Source organism: Callospermophilus lateralis, chromosome 8 (assembly GCF_048772815.1).
Source record: "Callospermophilus lateralis isolate mCalLat2 chromosome 8, mCalLat2.hap1, whole genome shotgun sequence".
NCBI lineage: Eukaryota > Metazoa > Chordata > Mammalia > Rodentia > Sciuridae > Callospermophilus > Callospermophilus lateralis.
This window is the reverse complement of record NC_135312.1, coordinates 59,327,748-59,347,786: the sequence shown is the minus strand read 5'-3', so window position 1 is coordinate 59,347,786 and position 20,039 is coordinate 59,327,748. Positions and strand designations below refer to the sequence as shown.

The window sequence follows — 20,039 nt, the reverse complement described above, 5'->3', positions numbered from 1 at the left end:
TTAACTTTTCAATTAAACTGTCATCTTGTTTATATGATTTGAATCTATAAAGTAGTTCCTCAGTCCGTTAAGTACTTTGTACATTTCTACTAATACATTTACTACCCTTTAGTGTGGTGGTTTGTTCTCATCTCTCCTCTTTCTCAATGTTTATGTTCTTAAAAATAGGAAAGGTCTTTTTATTTTTCAATTCTCCATATTAAGTATAGTGCCTGGCACATAATAGGCACTCAATAATTATTCTCTTATTCAACAAATGAGTTGTAAAGGCAGAACTGTTATATGAAGACATGAGAAAGATTAAATTTTCCTGAAGTAATTGCGGAGAATGAATAGCAACTTTAGAAATAGTAGGGAGTTAATAATAACAGTGGCTCACATATAGTACGTACTTTTTATATGCCTAATTTGTGTTAAACTCTGCATACATTATCTTAAAAATACTATGGAACAGATGTTATCATGAAACCCATTTTGTAGATGATTAACTGGAGGCACAAAAATATTTTAAGTTTGATCAAAGTCACAATAAGTGATACAGCCAAGACTAAGGGTGGTCTGTTAGCAATTATTTATTCTGTTTTTCAATACAACCAAATGTCAATCTGTCACTGCTCTAGGGCTTTGTTTTCCCTTGTTGCTATGTAATTGCTCTCCTCCTTTTCCACTTTCTTTTTATTTTTTTAATTTTTTTAGTTGCAGATGGAGACAATATCTTTATTTTATTTGTTTATTTTTATGTGGTGACAGGGATCGAACCCAGTGCCTCACGCATGATAGAGAAGCACTCTACCACTTAGCCACAATCACAGCTCTCCTTCTCCACTTTATCTTGTATGTGCTTTTTTATTGTTTTTCTTTTTTCTTTTCTTTTCTCTTCCTCTAACTTTCTCTATTCAATTTTCACAATGAACATAATCTAACCTAGATCACCTGGTATTTTACTAGGGAAGACAAAGAAGAAATAGTTAGAAAGAAGATGAGTTAGGATTGTACATACAAAAGAGTTCCAAGAAACAAGAGAAAACAAAGGACTGACCTTTGAATCTAGAAGAAAAAAAAAAAGATGTGTGATTATAATTGAGAGAAATATTTTAAACAAACCGTTGAAGAGAAGGTTGTGAGATAGAATAATATTTGTTAAGGAAATGAAGACAAGCAATCACTGTAGACCACTTATTTTAAAAACTGGCATTAAACAACAGAAAGAACTAAGATCACAGCTAAAAAGGACAGCTAGATCAAATAAAGGTTGGAAGGGCAGTTATATTTTGGTTTTTGTTTGTTTAACTAGACAAATCTGGGCATGATTAAATACTAAAGTAAAACCAGTTGTCTACTGTCAAAAGTCAAATTGTTCTATGATATTAAGAACTTCATGTGTCATGTTTATAGATATCATGTCCAAGGTTTGGCACATAGTAGATGATAATTATAAATACACTTATTCAAAAAAAATTCCAAATTTTTTTTATAATAAACCCAGGTTTCGGTTGCAGTATTTAATCCTATATCTTCTACCAATTGAATGCTGCACTAAAATGTTCATTCATTATACAAATATTTGTATTCGATCTCTATGTGCCAGGTACTATTCTAGGCCATGTGAACATAGCAGCAAACAAACTTAAAATGCCCTTCCTCTAATGGAAGAACTGAACACATACTATAAACTTAAAAGTAGAAGATGCAAAGAGTAATAGGCCCTATAAGCAATACAAAAGCATAATATTTACTGTTAATAGGAAGGAGCGAATAATATTGCATATAGAATGGTCATGGAAGACCTCTCTGTTTAGATATTATCTGTATAAGAAAATAAGTCAGGCAAATAATCAAAGAACACTGTGGACAGATAAGATAATAAACCCAAAGATCTGAGGAAAAAAAGCACTTAGAGGGTAGTGAGGAAGAACAAGGTAAAGCTTCAGATTGAAGTAAAAGAAAAGAGTAACAGAACCAAATGCAAGATATCCATAGTTCACCTATAATTTTAATAGCACTTAATCATTTATGAATTCTTTCACACATGAATAATTTTTAAATTAATGCAAGGGGGAAAATTAGAAAAATTTCAAATTGATTACCCTGCAAAATTTGTTTTGTATTTTTCCTTATATAAGCAAAAAATTCTACTTATTTCAATACTGTAAGCAATAATCTGAAATACAACACGTTATTCAATAAGTTAAAAGTACTTTGAATTTTTGATATTATTAACATTCATGAATCTCAATTAAGATACAACTTCCTTATAGAAAGCAGTGTTCTACTCAATAGATGTAAATATTATCTCTGAACAATTCTACTGGAATAGCCAGTGGACAAGACTCCAAGCAGGCACAGGTGACTAATTCTAAGAGCTGCATGTTAAGAAAAATACACATTAGTGTAATTCTAGTTTTCTAATTGTATCCCTTTCTTTCTTATCTGTCAATAACTTAGTATGGTTTAAAATAATTCACCTAAGTGGAATGTGTAACTCATTGACAGAGCACATGCTTAGCATGACCAATTCAGCTGTTTCCATATATGTCGTAGTACCTACCACAGGTTAGTATACATAATGGGCGCAGATTCCATTAAGTCAAGATATTTTTCATACTACTATTTTTTGATTAGTAATACTAAGTAAAAACAATAATAGAAATAAAATATTTTAGTATCAAAAAAATCTCTATACTACAGATAAAAGATTTTCAGAGGACATGGTTTGGGGAAAGCCAGGTAATTAGCAAAAGAAGCCAAATTTCTTCCAAGAAATTTTAAAAAACAAGTTTTAAATTTCTTTTTATGAAATAGAAATATTAAGAAAACATGGAAAATGTACATTTGAAAAATAGAGAATGTGCCTACAGTTATAAAGCAATTAAAATAAAATGAATAAAATCTCAGCATTAAACATGCTGTAAAATGTGCACTTTCAATGCAGACAAGATGGTTTACACCCACTCCTATTAGAAAATTGAGACAAAATGGAAAACTAATGAGCTCAGCTGCAAGGGATTTATTTGTTTGTTTTTTAATTTCATTTACTTGCTCAACACATAATTTCTATTTTACCCTAATGTCTTTTGTAGGACATAAGGGGAATCAAATGTTCCAAAATAAGAATCTGAATAAACTGTGAAAATGCATAATACAAGCTTCATAGTTCTAATGCACATCTACTATATTCTGTCTTAATATTTTTGACAGGTTAATCATTTGTCTTCATGTTTAAAGAACACAAGTGTTTTGCTAGGCTGATAAATAGATCATGGGGGTAAAAAGAAGTGCTGGGGTAGAAGAAGATCTGTTTTTTGAAGATGTATTCTTAAGCAAATGTGGGGATACATACTTATGTACTTGACCGTGATATTCGGAAGATGTGGTTCATTATGAAAGGAGAAATAAGTAAAGCCCACTGATCAAAAATAAACATTTTAACAGGAAATTTGCTATTTGGAATAAGGAAATAAGTTATCCTGGAAACCTTTCAGACAAAAAAAATTAAAAAATAGCCCTAAACATTGTGCTACCATCAGCAATTTTTTAAAATCTCAAAGCTAAATAGAATCCAAACAGGTTACAAAAGAATGGATAAAGTAGCAAAGGTGACAAAATTAATGTTTGTTTGAAAAACCAGTTCACCGAGCAAAGCAAGGAGCTAGATGAATAGATATATTCGGTATTCATTTTCAGTTTTAACTGGCTATATTTAGTACTGTTTGTTTTGCTCTGACTGGAGCTTGAATTTAATTAGAAACAAAAATATGAGTAAAATTTTCATCAAATTCAACTTCAGTTCTGTTTTAATTTTTAAATAATGTTCAATTTCAGGTCTTACTTGATTCCATGACAACAAATAGTACTGTGATGAACATCAGTAATGAAAATGCCAAGCCCCAGTCCAATATCTAATATGGAAATGAGATTTAATGTAAGTTATGAAACATAAACACAACGACAGTACAACAAAAGAACTGGAGAGTCCACTGGAATTTGCTTAAGTTACAGATCATGATTAGTGACTAACATGTGTTAATGACTAACATGTATAAACAATTCTAGCTGGATTTTTTTTTTTTTTTAGCTTAACTAGAACTGAAATTTGAAGAGAAATTTATGAAAGCAATTTTAACGCACTTCTATTTACACTACAAAATTTTATTAAAAATAATTCCGATCTACACAGATACCCAACACCACCTAAAAAAAGTGAACTTGTTTTTTCTCTCTCTCCGTTTCAATTAATGATACCACTTATTAGAAGTTCCTAGACTTAAAATTTCAGCATCTTTTCCCCCAGCAATCTATTCATTGTTAACTATTCACAAAGTCCTAATACTTCTGAGGTTTGTCCTCTTAGCTCCAGTCTCACTATGAAAACATTAGTTTAAATACCGCCTTTATTAGTCTCCTACAATCAGACCCAAACTGGTCTCCCTGTCTCCAGCTTCAATTCATCTTACCAATACATTTTACCAACTCTTGCCAGATTAAAGCTCTAAAGGACAGATCATGTCATTCTACACCTCAAAACTTCTAAGAGATTCCTGCTTTAATAAAGAATAAAAGTCCAGGCTCATTAGTTTATCAATCAAAGTCCTGCTCAATATAGCATCAATCTACCTTTCCAATATCACTTCTCTTCTATTTTAATGTAGAGGTACTCTTCCCTATGGACAAAGAAAATTAATTGTTATTTCTTGGACCTGGCCTATAATTTCTACTTCCCTGATTAATGAACTCCTTCTACTTAAAGTAATAATCCCAAACTTATCCAATTATTTAGGATACAGGGTACAGTTTAAATGTTACCTCCTTCATGATGCCTTCCCTATTCCCCACCTATATGTAAACTCCTTCAATGAACACCTACAGAACCTTGTAAATTCATCAAGTAATACCACTTTATAACATGGCTCTTTACAAAGAAACCTCTCTTACTAGATTTCTTACGGGAGAGAAAAACCATGAGGGGAAAATTCCTTAAGGTAAAATACCTGTAAAGTCATGCAGTCATATATACACACACATACATAAGCTAAATGCATAAATTAATGAGCATATACATTATATTAATAAAGAGGTATAATAGTCAATAAAATAATATGATGACAACATACCTAGTGTAATATATTCCACTAATTTGGAGCTAAACTCTGATCTAAATTTTAAGAACCAGTACTGCAAAGTAACTACGTTCTCCTATTAGATTATCAATATTAATGTTGGGGGGGATCAAATCTACACAAAACTCAAACATCAGGACATGCTATTTGCTCTACATATATTATTAGCAACTTTGTTTTCTGACTGAACTAAATTGAGAAGAAACTTGTTGACAGCATTTTGAAATAACAAAAAATTCTTCCTTACTTCTAGTAAGCTTAGGAAACTTTTTTTTCAGTTTCTTCCTTAATGGATTAAGCTCAGGCATTATTTCTGGAACAGCTACATAAAAGTCTACTTGAACTTCATCATCCAAAATCTGAAAAATCAGGGGAAAAAAATAATCTTAGATTATCTTTTGGAAAACAAGTAATTTTCAATTTGATACAGAAGAGACATTAAGCACAATTTTTTTCTTCAAATGCAAGGACCTTATGAATGTACTTACCAATTAAGAAAACAATCAGAAGCAAAACATTTTCTTTTAAATACAGACACATTCATTTTTAACAAAATATTTAATGGTTTTAATTTTTCCATGAAGTTGTGTTAGGTAAAAAGGCATTATAAGCTAGAATATAGCACTAACATGTATACAACTCATATAACTTCACAAAGTAGAATTCATGTCTGTTAGAATTGAAGAAATAAGCTTATATTTTTGCAATAGATCACATGTAAAATTAATAATCACTAGGTGCCAAACTAACTAGCAACCACTAGCTTTATAAATTTAGAGCATGGAGAGAGCTGAATCTATAATTATTTTCGCAAAGAACTGAACTAAAATTCTCCTTGTCACCAATACCTAAAAATAAAAGATGTGGGGGGCAGTCAAAGACAAGTTCATGCACAGTTTATTATCCATATTCTATTTCCATTTTCAGAGCAGAGGATTAATATTCAATTTTTTAAAGTTTTTTTCATTGATTCAGGCAAGCACCTAAAGTAACTATTATACTACTACACTACTTAAAAATTTAATTGATTATAAAATGAAACAACTCTTTAGAACAATACTGCCTGGGCAACAAGTATTTCAGCAATTTTTGTTTGTTTTCTGTTTTTGCATAAAATCCTACCAAAGTATGCTACTCAAAGCCTTTTTAGGGTTATATAGAATCCAAAAAATTTGAACTTTATAATAAAAAGAGCACTGATTCTTGAATTTTATCTTTCTGTTACCAATATTTCATTTTACAAATTCTTTACTCCTAAAATAATATACCATGTTCTCCTTTACAATAATAAATGAGTACTTCTCAAGTGCCATGAATTCTGCTAAATATATTACATGATTTAGTTCATCCGATCTTTACAACGACTCTACTAGGCAGGTACTACTATTGACCACGCATTCCAGATAAAGAAACTGAGGGCTCAGGGAGGACAAGTTAGTCTCTGCACTCCTCAGAGTGAGAGCCAGAATTCAAACACAGATAATGTGATTTTAGAATCAGGGCTCTCAGCTTTCGAAATAGGAAAGCAGAGGCAATTTTGAAAATGTCAAAAGAATTGTATATAAGTTTTCTACTTAAAGACTTTCCAAAATTAATTCTGTGTCATGTTCCTTTAAATTAAATTAAAGTTATGTTTGAAAGTTATGCTATAATTAACCTTAACCTTGAAACAATACAAATCTGTGGATGGAAATCATGCTCTTAGAGATAAGTAAAAACATGAAATTACTTTCAAAGTTCTCAGAACCAAGCATATTTGTGATATTACAAAATAAAATTTAATAAAGTTCTTATCTAAGAAACAACTGAAAAATTAGTAATTTTATCATAGTTTACATTTTATAAGAGCTAAGTAATTACAGTACACTAATTCAGAAATATAGGAATGGGACTGGGGATGTAGCTCAATGGAAGAACACTTGCCTAGCATGCACAAGGCCCTAAATTCAATCCCTAGAACCACAAAAAATAAATTAGTTAATTAAAATAAAAATACAGGAATGCATTTTTTAAATTGTAGCTATGATACTATTTACACAACTATGTAGAATTTACTTCATAATCTGAATACCTTCTAAAAATAACATGGACACTCTTTTACTATGGGGTAACTTGCAAGAATACAGTGATTAAGATTACTTATACAAATGGCACAGTCCCTTTCATAACAGATCCACCACTGAGGTCCCTAAAAAAAAAATGCTGGTACCTGTAAGTTTTATGTATCAAATAACTTCAAAGTGTATTTGGTTTCCTTATTTAGGTTACTTTTTCAAATATGCTTCCTCAGCTGAACTTAACACTATATAAAATACTTTCTGTTCCATTACCATTTCTTCTTTGATAAGTAACTTAACTTCTTACTTAAAGTTTGAGAATTGAAAGAGTGGTTATGATAGCTCTATTAGATACCTTGTGCTTGCAGGAGAAAACAGATGAAAGACAATATACAAATGTAATATGAATAGTTCTCTGACTTAAGAAACCAAGCTCCACTCTCAAACCCCAAGCCTTCACAATATTTTTTTAAATAAACAGACAAATTAAAATTGATAAGCTAAAAAGAATTGGGTACTAACCTCCAACTTGGTCTAGAATCTTTGTTAAAGTATATTATCTTCCTAATTTTTTTTTAGTTCTTCTCCCAAAACTCATTTTTAAGATTCCATATAAAAATTTATAATCTCCCACAAATTTAGAATATTATTGGAGTGGGAAAAAAAATAAATTACCAGCACTGCCATACATTCCAAAGGATGAGCCCAGATAAAAGTTCCCCAGATGAAAATCTGGATACTGAACAAAGGATAAATTTTTAAATCACTTTTTCCTATTCTGCCTCTCCCCCCTAAAAAAATCCATAATCTAAATGATTATCTTTAGAAGAGGAGCTTTTAGGAAACATTAAAGTATCATTAGTATTTCAGAAATAGCTATGTGCCTATTTCCACCTTAAAAAAAAAAAATGCTGTTCTTTTCAAAAAAACACTCCACAGGCTCTGTTATTTTCTACAGGCAGCTACACAGTCATTTGTCAGCTACCATGCTGAGCCTCTGCCACTCAGAACTGAGTAGGGAGTAAAAGTTAAGAGGAACCAAAAGCACTATATTATAGAGGTCAGATACTATGCTTTTTGATCTATCAAGTGAATCACTCCAAGAAAGCAAAACAGATATTTGATCTTCAGAAGATGAATAGAGCCAGGCACAGTGGCATACCCATAATCCCAGCTACTCAGGAAGCTGATGCAGGAGGATCACAAATTCCAGGTCAGTCTGGTCAACTTAGCAAGACCCCGTTTTGAAATAAAAAAGTGAGCCAAGAGTGGTGGCACACTCATGTAATCCTAGCAATTCGAGAGGCTGAGGCAGGAGGAATACAACTTCCAGGCCAACCTCAGTGAAATGAGGTTCTAAGCAACTTAGAGAGACCCTGTCTCAAAATAAAAAATAAAAAGGGTACTAGGGATGTAGCTCAGTGGTAAAGCACCCCTGGGTTAAATCCCTAACACCAAAAAAGAAACCCTGATGGACGAAAAGGAAGAGGGGTGCATCCTGGACATGACAAGAAACCACAAAATCAATCAAATATAATCAACATCAGTTTGTTTTTTCTTACCTTGATTTTGAGATTGAAAAAGGAAAGTTTTTCCCTGCTCTATAAAAATCCCTACTAACAATTTATCAAAAGATATGAGCCTGGTGATTATGTTCAACATGTAATAAATCAGTGGATGGCACAGATAACAGAACAATCTCTATAACTAATGAACATGAAAACAACACTATACCTTCTGAATCAGATTAGTTCCTCCCGCAAACGCAGCTCCATTTTCTTCTGCTATTTTAATCTCTGATGCATTCTACCAAAACACAATAATGTGAACATCAATCTTTTTGAACAACTTTAATATATTTTTTAATATTCTGTCAGAAATAATCAGCATTCAAAATAAAAATCATGGTTTTATTTTGACATCAATTTTCAATTAAATGTATCAGTTTACGACATTCATTACATGTTTAATTTGTAGGTAAAGTGTTTCTTGACAGACATATGATGAAATACACCAAAATGACATATTAGAAACCAACTAAATGGTAGGTATCAGTTTTATCAATATATTACCTTTCAAAAGTAAAAGGTTAAAATATATTTAGTTCTGCTAACTTAAATAGAAACATTTTATAAAACCAATATTAAGAGGGTAATTTTTTCCAACTTAAGAACTAAAAAAAAAAAAAAAAAAAAACTTACCAGGTGTCTGAAAATTTCAAAAGAAAAATAAATAGTATTAGTTATTTTTTTTTTATAAAAAATGGTTTTATTGTGAAAATGTTTCAATCTCTTAGGTATCAAAGTTCTGTGACATTCCAAGAACTATATTCCCCACTTTTCTGGGAAGAAGTAAAGTATCTTCCTTGAGAGTAAGGCAGAGCAAATGAAAAATGCCTCAATTTTGAACTTTGTATAGAGAAGAATCAAAATATAAAACATACATAAACACAGTATAAAAAATTAACAAATCCATTATTAGCAAAGAGATGTAGATGGATTACTACATTTGTTATAAACTTTTGTTATAAACATTTGCTATAAACTTGATTTCCAAACTTTCTAGATATTTTTAGAAGATGTGGTTTCTGAGGATACCTAGCACTAAGTGGTACTCTTGCTTTAAAATAATCCTCTTGTGTAAAGGAAGAAATTTAAGTAGTAAGAAGGAGTTACGCAGATAAATTGTACGGTACTCTTCAGTTTCTTGTGAAAAATATAATGTGATGGATTAGTAATGATGAGTGAAATTTTCTATTTGGCTGTATCTCAAATTAGTACCATAAATCCAAATAAGTCATCTGCTTTGAACTCTAAATGGGAAAACAAGATGCTGATGAATACTTAAATTTTCTCTATTTATTCAGTTATTCAAACCACTGACTAATGCGATTTCTAAAATAAACGAAATGATACAAATAGATTACAAGTAACTCACCCCAGTAAATACAGCAACTTTATTGATTTCTGATGCAAATGGGTATGGAAAACTAATAACACTGGCAAATGGCTCCACTTTTTTCTAAACATACAACAGGAAAAACAATTATAAAAAGTTCATTTTTTTTCTATTTTCTCTCACTTTCTATAAAAACCAGAACTGAAATGTTTTTCATTCTTTGATTCTACCACATGTCATTAATCCAGAACCATTCTTTTGATTATAAATTAAAGCTCAAGAAACTATGTCCTTTTTATGAAAACATAATAAAAATCTAAATCTCTCTTCCCAGCTCCATACTCCCTTAGCATCTGCTTCTATCTCTTTATCACTTACCACAGTCTCTCAAATATTAAGAGGTATATTTGTATATCTATAAGCCCCCAGCACCTAGTATGATGTTTACCATTTCATTGATATAAACAGATGTTTCCTAAATTGACTTAAAATTGTTAAAAAATATCTAATTTTCTGACACAGTCAAGAAAAATATGAACACAGCTATACAAAATGAACAAGAGAAAATATCTAATTCATCTGCTTAGTAGGATACCCCTAATTGTCATACTTGCTCTAAACAATTAGGTAAAATAGATACTATTTTTTTTAATATTTATTTTTTAGTTGTAGTTGGACATAATTTTTTATTTATGTTTATGTGGTGCTGAGGATTGAACCCAGGGCCTCACATGTGCTAGGTAAGCCCTCTACTGCTGAGCCACAACCCCAACCCCTAGATCCTGTTTTGAAATAACCTGGACCATCATATTTTTTTTTTTTTTTTTTTGGAAGGGAGTAGGGGGGATTAACCAGAAATCAAAAATAAACAATAGCATGCATTTGAGGTACTCTAATATAGGCAGAGATTCTACAGGGCCTCAGAATTAATCCACTCCATCCTTTTGGCCAAGGGCATTTGTAGATCTAAGGCTCAGGTCTCTTAGGGAGACAAATGGAAACAAGTTCTAGGCCCTTCACAGTTCTGTTCAAGCCTTAAGGTTTGGAGGGGAAAAGGAGAGAGAAAAGACATTATTCTGCTAATAAAACTGAGTGAAAGATAACATTCTTTTGAAAAGAGACATCTTGGGGGGGGGGATTTCTTTTCTGACAAAAAGGATTTTTAAAATTTCCTTTTTTAAAAAATTTATTTATATGTATGGGTGTGTGTGTGTGTATTGGGGATTAGACCCAGGGCTTCCACATGCTAAGCAAGTACTCTATCACTAAGCTACATCCCCAGCCCTATTTAATTATTTAGTTTTGCAACAAAGTGTCACTAAGTTGCCCAGGCTGGTATTGAACTTGGGATCCTCCTGCTTCAACCTCCAGGATAGGTGGGATTACAGACATGCGCCACTGCACCTGACTAAGAAGGCATAAATTCTTAAGCACATATTACATCATTCATTTAACTTATTATTGATTTGCATTCCTTTGCCATTATCATGTCATCACTGGTTTCAGTAGTAAAGCAATCATAACAGCATCCCCCGGGGAATACTGGCTTGTTGTGCACTCTATAAGAAAAAGAAAAGCTTTAGGATAATGACAGTACCTTTTTAATGTCATTCATTTACAAATGACTTCCATATACAAAATGAAGCTTGTGTCCTACAGAACATTGTTATGAACTTCTTTAATGGTTGACTAAGAAAAGTATCATCTGTACTACAAAACCTTTAAGATAAAGAACTAAGAGTAAGGCTGGGTGTGGTGGTGCATGCTCTAATCTTAGTGGCTGGGGAAGGGAGGCGGAGGCAGGAGGATCTCAGCTCAAAGCCAACCTCAGCAAAGGTGAGATGCTAAGCAACTTAGTGAGACCTTGTCTCTAATAAAATATAAAATAGAGCTAGGGATGTGGCTCAGTGGTCAAGGGCCCCTGAATTCAATCCCTGGTACCCCCCCCTCCAAAAAAGAACTAAGAGTAACATAACATACAAAATAAAAATTGTAACATGACTGGTATAAACTGTTTCTAATGAAAACTAAGAAATGAGATAAACCTTCATTCAAATCTTAACTCTACCCGTGCTCTATAACCTTGAACAAGATACTTTACTTTCTCTGTTTCCTCTTCTGACATCATTATAGGATTAAATGAGAAAATAAGTGCAAAACATTTAGTACTGTGACTGATACACAGAAAGTTTTCAGTAAATGTAATTAATAAGTACTAAGTCCTTTACATGTATTATCTCATTTAATCCTCAGTAGAACCAAACTAAATATTTTATCTCTCTTCATAAAGAGATGGAAAAACTGAGACTTAAAGAGGTTAAACAATAAATCCAAAGCCAAAAAGCAAAGATTCTTGTCCAGGGTCAAAATATGGTGACGGCAGGCTGGGGCTGTAGCTCAATGACAGAGCACTTGCCTAGCATGTGTGAGGTACAGGGTTCAATCCTCAGCACCGCATAAAAAAATAAATAAAGGCACGATATCCATCTACAATTATAAAAATTTAAAAAAAATATATGGTGACGGCATAATATGGGTTGGTTTATACTGTAATTTGACTCCATTGCCTATACTCTTAAACATAATGCTATGCTGCTTCCTCCTAGGTGCTTGCTTTCTTTTGCTGTGCAGGTTGTTAATTTGTATTACAAAATTTAAATCTTCTAATTTGGCCCAAAAAAGACATTTTAGAAAATAAAATAAAATATCATTTCTAAAATGTTAGATTTTTTAAAGAGACGTTTATAAAATTTAGGGCTGTAATCAACCTCAATACTAACCTCAAGTTTTTCTCTCTTTTAGAGTTTTATAAACATAAGTCTTCTGAAGAAATCCAGAGTATGAACATAAAAAGCAGAGAGGCTCTGATTAAAACATGAGTAAGGAGCTTGGTACCTAAGCCATGCAAACTTAGTCTCATCTAAGACTGTAAGGAACACATTTGAGCTAATCCAAAACCCTCATTTACAAAGAAGAAACATGATACCCAGATAGCTTAAGTTATTTTCCAAAGTTACAATGATATCTCAATTTTAACACTACTTTTGTTGAAATTTATACTGGTCATCCTTTAGGAGAACAGGAGATATATATATTTATCAACTCTCCACAGTGTCTTTAATTTTATATTTTCAATATTTCATATTTCATACCTGTAAAATTTTTAAATTAACATTTTTTATGACACACTATAGAAAGAGCATGAGATTTTCTAAAAATCATTGTGGGTACAAGAATTTTAAAAACTAAGAAATATCAATTCATATAGTCACTGTTCACAAATAAACATATTTTAATTGGGTCTACATACCTTTTTCCCCAATGCCATATCCAGTGTCAAATCAAGATAAACCCCTTGCTTTGGATGAGTAAAGTCCAAAATTTGAAATTTCTTAAGTAACTGAATAGCTTTCTCCACCTCATATATCTGCCTTGGGTATAAGCGTTTTAAATAGACATCATCTTCAGGTTCACCTTCCATGTAGGAATATGATTTTATTTTTTCTATCTCATCCTTTTTTTCATCTGTCGCTTTTTTTTTGGTATCTTTTTTTGTTTTCTTTGCAGGCCTTAAAAAAAATTATCAAGATCAGTTATATTAATATTCTAGGAGGGTTTTTTGTTTCGTTAGTATAGGGAATTGAACACAGGGGTACTTTACCATTGAGTTATAGCCTTAGCTCTTTATATTTTTTATTTTAGTTACTGAGGACCTTGCTAAATTACTAAGCCTGGCCTTGAACACATGATCCTCCTTGCCTCTGCCTCCAGAACCACAAGGTTTACAGGTGAGCTTCACAATGCCTGGCCCTAGGAGATTTTTTAAAGACCAATCTACATAGGACAGAGAACACTAACAAAAGAAAGTTTATTTAATTCAAAAGCATAGATTGCTTTATAGTTTTTCAAATTGAACAAATATTAAGTGAACTTTTCTACTGTTTACAGTCAGTAAAACTTAAATAAAGCATTGATATTGTTCTCCAGAAATTTAAGGAGGAATAGAGAAGACAGGCATGCAAATTGATAATTTCAATTTAATGTGAAAAGTACTATGAAAGTGTTATCAAGGTCTTAGGAAAACAAACAACCCATTGTAGGAGAGTATAAAAGAGTGCTAGAAGAGATGATCCCAGAGTCAATTATTGAGAAATAAGGAAGTTAGCCTGGATATACACCCCCTAAAAAGAAAACATGTCCACCCCAAAACTTGTACATAAATGTCCCTAGCAATGTTATTCATTAATAGCCAAAAGAAATAAACAACCCAAACATCCATCAACTGATGAACAGATACATAAAATGTTGTATAACTATATAATGCAATGTTAATCAGCAACAAAAAGGAATCAAAAAAAGGAATGAAGTATTAATACCCCCTACAATGTGACTTAATCTTAAAAACATTATGCATTTATCAAAAATGGGCATATCAATAGAGACTAAAAGTAGATTTAATGATTATCCAGGCCTGAAAGAGGTTGAGGAAATGGAGAGTAACTCTTAATGGGGATGGAGTATGTGTGAAGAATAATGAAAATGTTCCAAATAAAAGTGATCACAGCAGGGTGCATGGTGCATACTTGTAATCCCAGCAACTTGGGAGGCTGAGGCAGGAGAATTACAAATTCAAGGCCAGCCTGGGCAACTTAGCAAGATCTTATCTCAAAATATAATTTTTAAAAGGCTGGAGATGTAGCTCAGAGGTCCATTGCCACTAGATTCAACACCTAATACAGTTTAAAAAAAAAAGTGATTAAGTGATTCTAATGAAGGTTGTACAACTCCTTGAATATACTAAAACTACTGACATATACATTATATCTTAATATAACTGTTATTTTAAAAATAAGAGCCACGCAAAGAAACAACATAATAAAAAGCACTGGGCCATGAAATAAAATAATATACAAGAGGAGCTATTATAAGTTCTATATGACAAGAGCAATGGTTGTCAAACATTTTCTATAAAGAAACAGGTAGTCAATGTTTCAGTTTTGTGAGTCATGTGGTCTTCTGTTCCAATGACTCAACTCTGCTCTTGTGCAAAAGCAGCCGTAGGCAATACACAAATGAAGAAAGCTATGGTCCAATAAAACTTTATTTATAGGCAATGAATTTGAATTTCATAGTTTTCATGTATCACAAACATCATTGTTTTGTATTTTAACCACTAAAAACTGTAAAAATCATTCTTAGCTTGTAAGCTGAACAAAAATAAGTGGGTAGATCAGATCAGACCCACTGGTTTGCTCATGTTTGAATTAAAAGGGCAAAAGAGAAGGCAGAAAACACTATAAAATGACGTTGGAAAATCTACATCACAAGGGCCTCCTCTAAAGGCAAAGAGAAGTCAGTGAACAAGAGGCTGAATTTCAAGGTTGAAATAAGAGAAATGGATCCAAAAGAAGTAGAATTGGAGACAACTAGAAAGCTACTCTCTCCCTAACTTCTCAAGGAGACATGAGAACCTGAACAAGAATGGTGATGGTAAGGAAGCTGAAAAAGAGTGCAGAACAGAAAAATATTTGCAAGGTAAATATTGAAGATAGGGGGCTGAGCCTGTGGCTCAGTGGTAGAGCACTTGCCAAGCATGGGTGAAGCCCTGGGTTCAATCCTCAGCACCACATAAAATAAAATAAAGATATTGTGTCTACCTACAACTAATAAATATATTTTTAAAAAAATATTGAAGACAGGAAAAGGAGAAAGACAAGATTAAAATACTTCTTAGGTTAAGTGATGACACATAGAATACTATCATTAACTAAGACCAGAAACAAAGAAACAAAACAGGTTTCTAATAAAGCAAACAGCTAGAGAGATGAGTGCAGTTAGGATATACAGAGTTTGAGAAAAGGCTAGATTTATCATTTGCCCTATTTTTTTTAAACCTCCCTCTCCATTCTAGCCTCTTTGCTAAGTGACTTTGCAGTACCTCTCACTAAAGGGATAGAAACATATTTCCCAGCACCTTGACTTAGCCCTGTGACTAGTTTTGCCAGACAGAGTAAAGTAGAAGTGACAGTTTCTCTGTTCTCAGCTTTTCTCAACCTAGGCCAGAAAAGGTTTCATGTTTTGACTAGGTTTGCTTTTCTGCCAATTTAATAAGAAGAACATGCCTAGACTAGCCCAAAGGTAGGAGGATGAGAGACAGGTAGAACAGAGCTGCCCCACAGAGCCCCAGGCTAGGGTAGACAATTCTCAGCTAACCTACAAACTCACAGATGCACAGCAAGCCCTGATTTCAGACACATTCATCTGACTCTAACCTGGGTCAGCTGACCCATACACAAGTGGGCACTGATAAATAATTGTGGGGAGGTTTGTTACATGGCCAAAGCTATCAAGGTACTTACCAAATACCTAAGAAAGAACATTCAACAAGTAATGGCAGGTAAGAGTTTGAAGGTAAGAACAAAACTGAGCATTAATTCAAATCATAAATTTTTAAATTAGTAAAACAGTATTCTAGAAAGATATGTGCATTCTATGGTAGGCACAATAATGCCCTCCCAAAGATATCCAAACATTTTTGACATTTTGCCATCTTAAAACATTTTGTTTATTTTAAATGGGAGACATCATTCCTAAAACAAGCTTTCCAGTCTCCCTCCTTCTCTTGGCTTCACTTCTCCCTTTCTAAAATCAGGTAAAAATGTGGTTTCTCCAGTTTGAAGATATTAGGATTTTGTGGAGTACTTCCAAGATTCTAATTCTGAAAACTTGTAAATACATTATCTTACATGGTGAAAGGAACTTTGTAGATGTGACTATGGTTAAGAATCTCAAGATGGAGAGATTTATCACTATCTATGTGGGCCCAATCTAATCGCATAGGTCCTTAGAAATGTGAACCTTTCCCCATATCCAGCTATGTAAGACAGAGGTGGGAAGATGACGACACTGCAGAAATCAAACATAAGTGGAATTCAACCTGAAACTGGTTTGAAGATGAAGAGGGCACAAACCAAGGAATGTGGGCAGCTTCCTGAAGCTGAGAATGGCAAAGAAATGGATTGGCCCCCACACCCTTGAGTAAAAAACCATCAACACCTTGATTTTTGCCCAGTGCAACCTATAGTATTTTAGGTCAGAATTCTGACCTAAAGAACCATAAAATGAAATTTTTAAAAAATGTATTTTAAGTCTCAAAGCTTATGGTAATTTGTATGGCAATAATAAAATGAGTATGGGTCCTATAACATTTATGTGAAAGATATGGATAGTAAATATTTTTTAAAAAAGGTCTCAAAACCAATCTAGCATAATTTATTCTCACTTTTAGCACTTAATAAATCCTTATTACCACCTAATAAGAGTATCCTCCCAGCTAATGAGCAATTCAACAGAATAGCAGATAATGACAATCCTCATTTTAATGGGGTGCAGGTGTACTTTTGGACTGATGACAAGTCTAAGCAAGTGCCCAACTGGATGGATTTAACATGCCTCAATAGCCACCTTAGAAGTGCTCCATAAAATCCTGAAATCTTCCAAACTAGAGAAACCACATTTTTACCTTACATTCAATAAGGAAGAAGTGAAGCAAATACAAGATAGGAGACTGGAAAGCCTGTTTTAGGAATAAAGTCTCCTATTTAAAAATAAATAAAATGTCCTACCTACAGTCTCCAAACTTACTTTATATAAATGCTGACTTCACTACTAAATTTTCAGTCATAGTTGAACCAGTGCATTTAATCTGCAATGAAATCTCCAGTGGCTAAAATATGACTTTCTAAATTAATAAACACTTACAGCCAAGCACAGTGGTGCACACCTGTAATCCCAGTGATGCAAGAGGATCACAAGTTCAAGACCAGACTAGGCAACATAGCAAGACCTTATCTCAAAATTAAAAATAAAAAGAGCTGGAGATGCAACTTAGTGGGAAGCATCCCTGAGTCAAATCCCCAGTACCACAAAAAAATAAATAGATAGATATTTACAAAAACAAAAAAAAATCTGATATGCAATGAGACTAAACAGTTACAGAGCAATTTATTTTATAATTATAGCAATGTTTCACAAAACATTTGAGGTGGTTCAGTAAAAAGTTGTAAGTTTCAAATGGAACATTGTTATTGTATAAATCAAACAAAAATAGCATAACATCAATATAAAAGATCAAATAAAACTCAGAAAAACACATTTGCTCAGTGGTAGAGCATGTACTTTGTATATATGAGGCCCTAGGTTCGATCCCTAACACAGGAAGAAAGCAGGGAGAGAAAAATGCATTATTGAAGGAGTTTGTTCAATTGAAGTTTTTAAAATATTTGAATAATGCATTTTTGCATTACATTCAGAAGAACTTTGTTGTTCAAGCAATTAGGTGAGGCACTATCAGAAGCATTTAAATACTGTGATTTTCATAATAAAATAAATCATACTAGAAAGGTTTGGGAGAAGGTAGGGAAAAATACCTGGCAGTCTAAATCTAAGAGAATAGAATTTAGCTGCAGTTACCTGGGTAACTAAACCACATGGATTAAATGAGTAATAAGAAATTGTACTCAGCTAATAACTTTCTCCCTGCCTTATCTGTCCCCTAACTTCAAAAACATGAAAAGAAAAATAATTCTATGGTCAGACCCCATAGAAAAGGGGAAATTAAAAAAAAAAAAAAAGACCCAGTTCACTTCAAGACCTTTGAACATCTGTGACTCCAAGAGACTAATCCACGTCCTTCCAATGCTATAGAATACTTTGCATTGAGGAAATCTAGGGGCAGGTGGGTTGGTGTTGAATTATACAACCTCTATGCAACGAAACTGAACCAAATGGAAAATGACTAGGGCATATTAATAAAATAAATTCACTAAACTCTCAGATGCTAGTTTATTCATTACCTTTGAAACCAAGCACATAAATTCTGTTTCTGCTTAAAATGTAAAAGCTGGAAAGAGCATTAATAATGAGGAAAAAAGTGCATAAAATCAAAACTTTCCTTGATCTCATCACAGAGCAGGACTGCAGACTTAAAATCCAACAGAGTCAAACCCACCCTCATCCCCACCCTCACTCTGGTCTCTGCTGTGGCAGGGCATGAGAGGAAAGGCAAGCAAGGAAGAAAAAAATTTAGGGCCAACATGACAGTATAAACCCCCTAGGAGATACAGACACATAAGGGAGTTCACACTCAATTTGCAGGCCCTTTTCCACACTTCCACCAGTGCTCCCAGACAGACAGACTCCCCAGGGCATACAGGCAGGAGGAAAAGGTTTAAGTAAATATCCATTGTCTAAAGAGAGAAAGAAAAAACACAAGAATTTTCACCCTTGGAGGCAGGACAGGGAAGAATCCGGAGCCCAGTATCTATATCAATATAGCCAGGAATGACCAGGAAACAGTCCCTCGGGAGCTGCAACAGATAGAAAGCATTGGGAAGAGGAACAATAAGGCTGAAAAACCTCCAAGATACAGCCTCAACAGGCATACTGGACACTAAGGCTAGGTTTGGACCACAGAGAATGCCTCCGGCCTACTATCAGCCTAGCAAGCACTGAGAAATAGGCAACAACAGTCTACTGCTAGGAGAGGAGCAAGAGTATAGAGAGTAAGAGATGCACCTCCCCAGGGAAAGCAGAAAACTGAGCATGAAACAGAACACTGAGAAAAACTCTCCAGCAACGCAGCCCCCATCCAAAGCCCAAAGTAATAGTTGGTGGTAACCAGAGCAACTACAAGACAAAAATCTTGTCAATCCCTACCTAGATTGACTCAACAGGCTTGGCAAATCAAAGGCATGACCATTTTTTGGCATAAAAACTATTTATTCAGTCTCTATTATTCTATATAAGATATTTGAAATTCAATAAAATATTTTTGAGATACACAAAGCAATAAAAAAGAACCAGACTCAGATGACCCAGTGATCTTTTTTTTTTAAATCACAATCTGCAACTGATAAGTAGGGAATAGATGCTGTACATACATGATAGATTGGGAAGATCAAAAATG

The 20,039-nt window shown here is 33.3% G+C and overlaps 1 protein-coding gene across 1 annotated transcript in view; it reads right to left on the bottom strand.

Annotated features, from left to right (window-relative positions):
• Mrpl1 (mitochondrial ribosomal protein L1) overlaps positions 1–20,039 on the bottom strand; it is an 87,853-nt gene that overhangs the window by 54,619 nt on the left and 13,195 nt on the right. Inside the window, exons 3-6 of the mRNA XM_076864745.2 lie at positions 13,383–13,641; positions 10,112–10,195; positions 8,909–8,980; positions 5,365–5,476 (exon numbers count right to left, since the gene is read on the bottom strand). Coding sequence (XP_076720860.2) covers positions 5,365–5,476; positions 8,909–8,980; positions 10,112–10,195; positions 13,383–13,641 — 527 coding nt within the window. The remainder of the gene's footprint in view (positions 1–5,364; positions 5,477–8,908; positions 8,981–10,111; positions 10,196–13,382; positions 13,642–20,039) is intronic.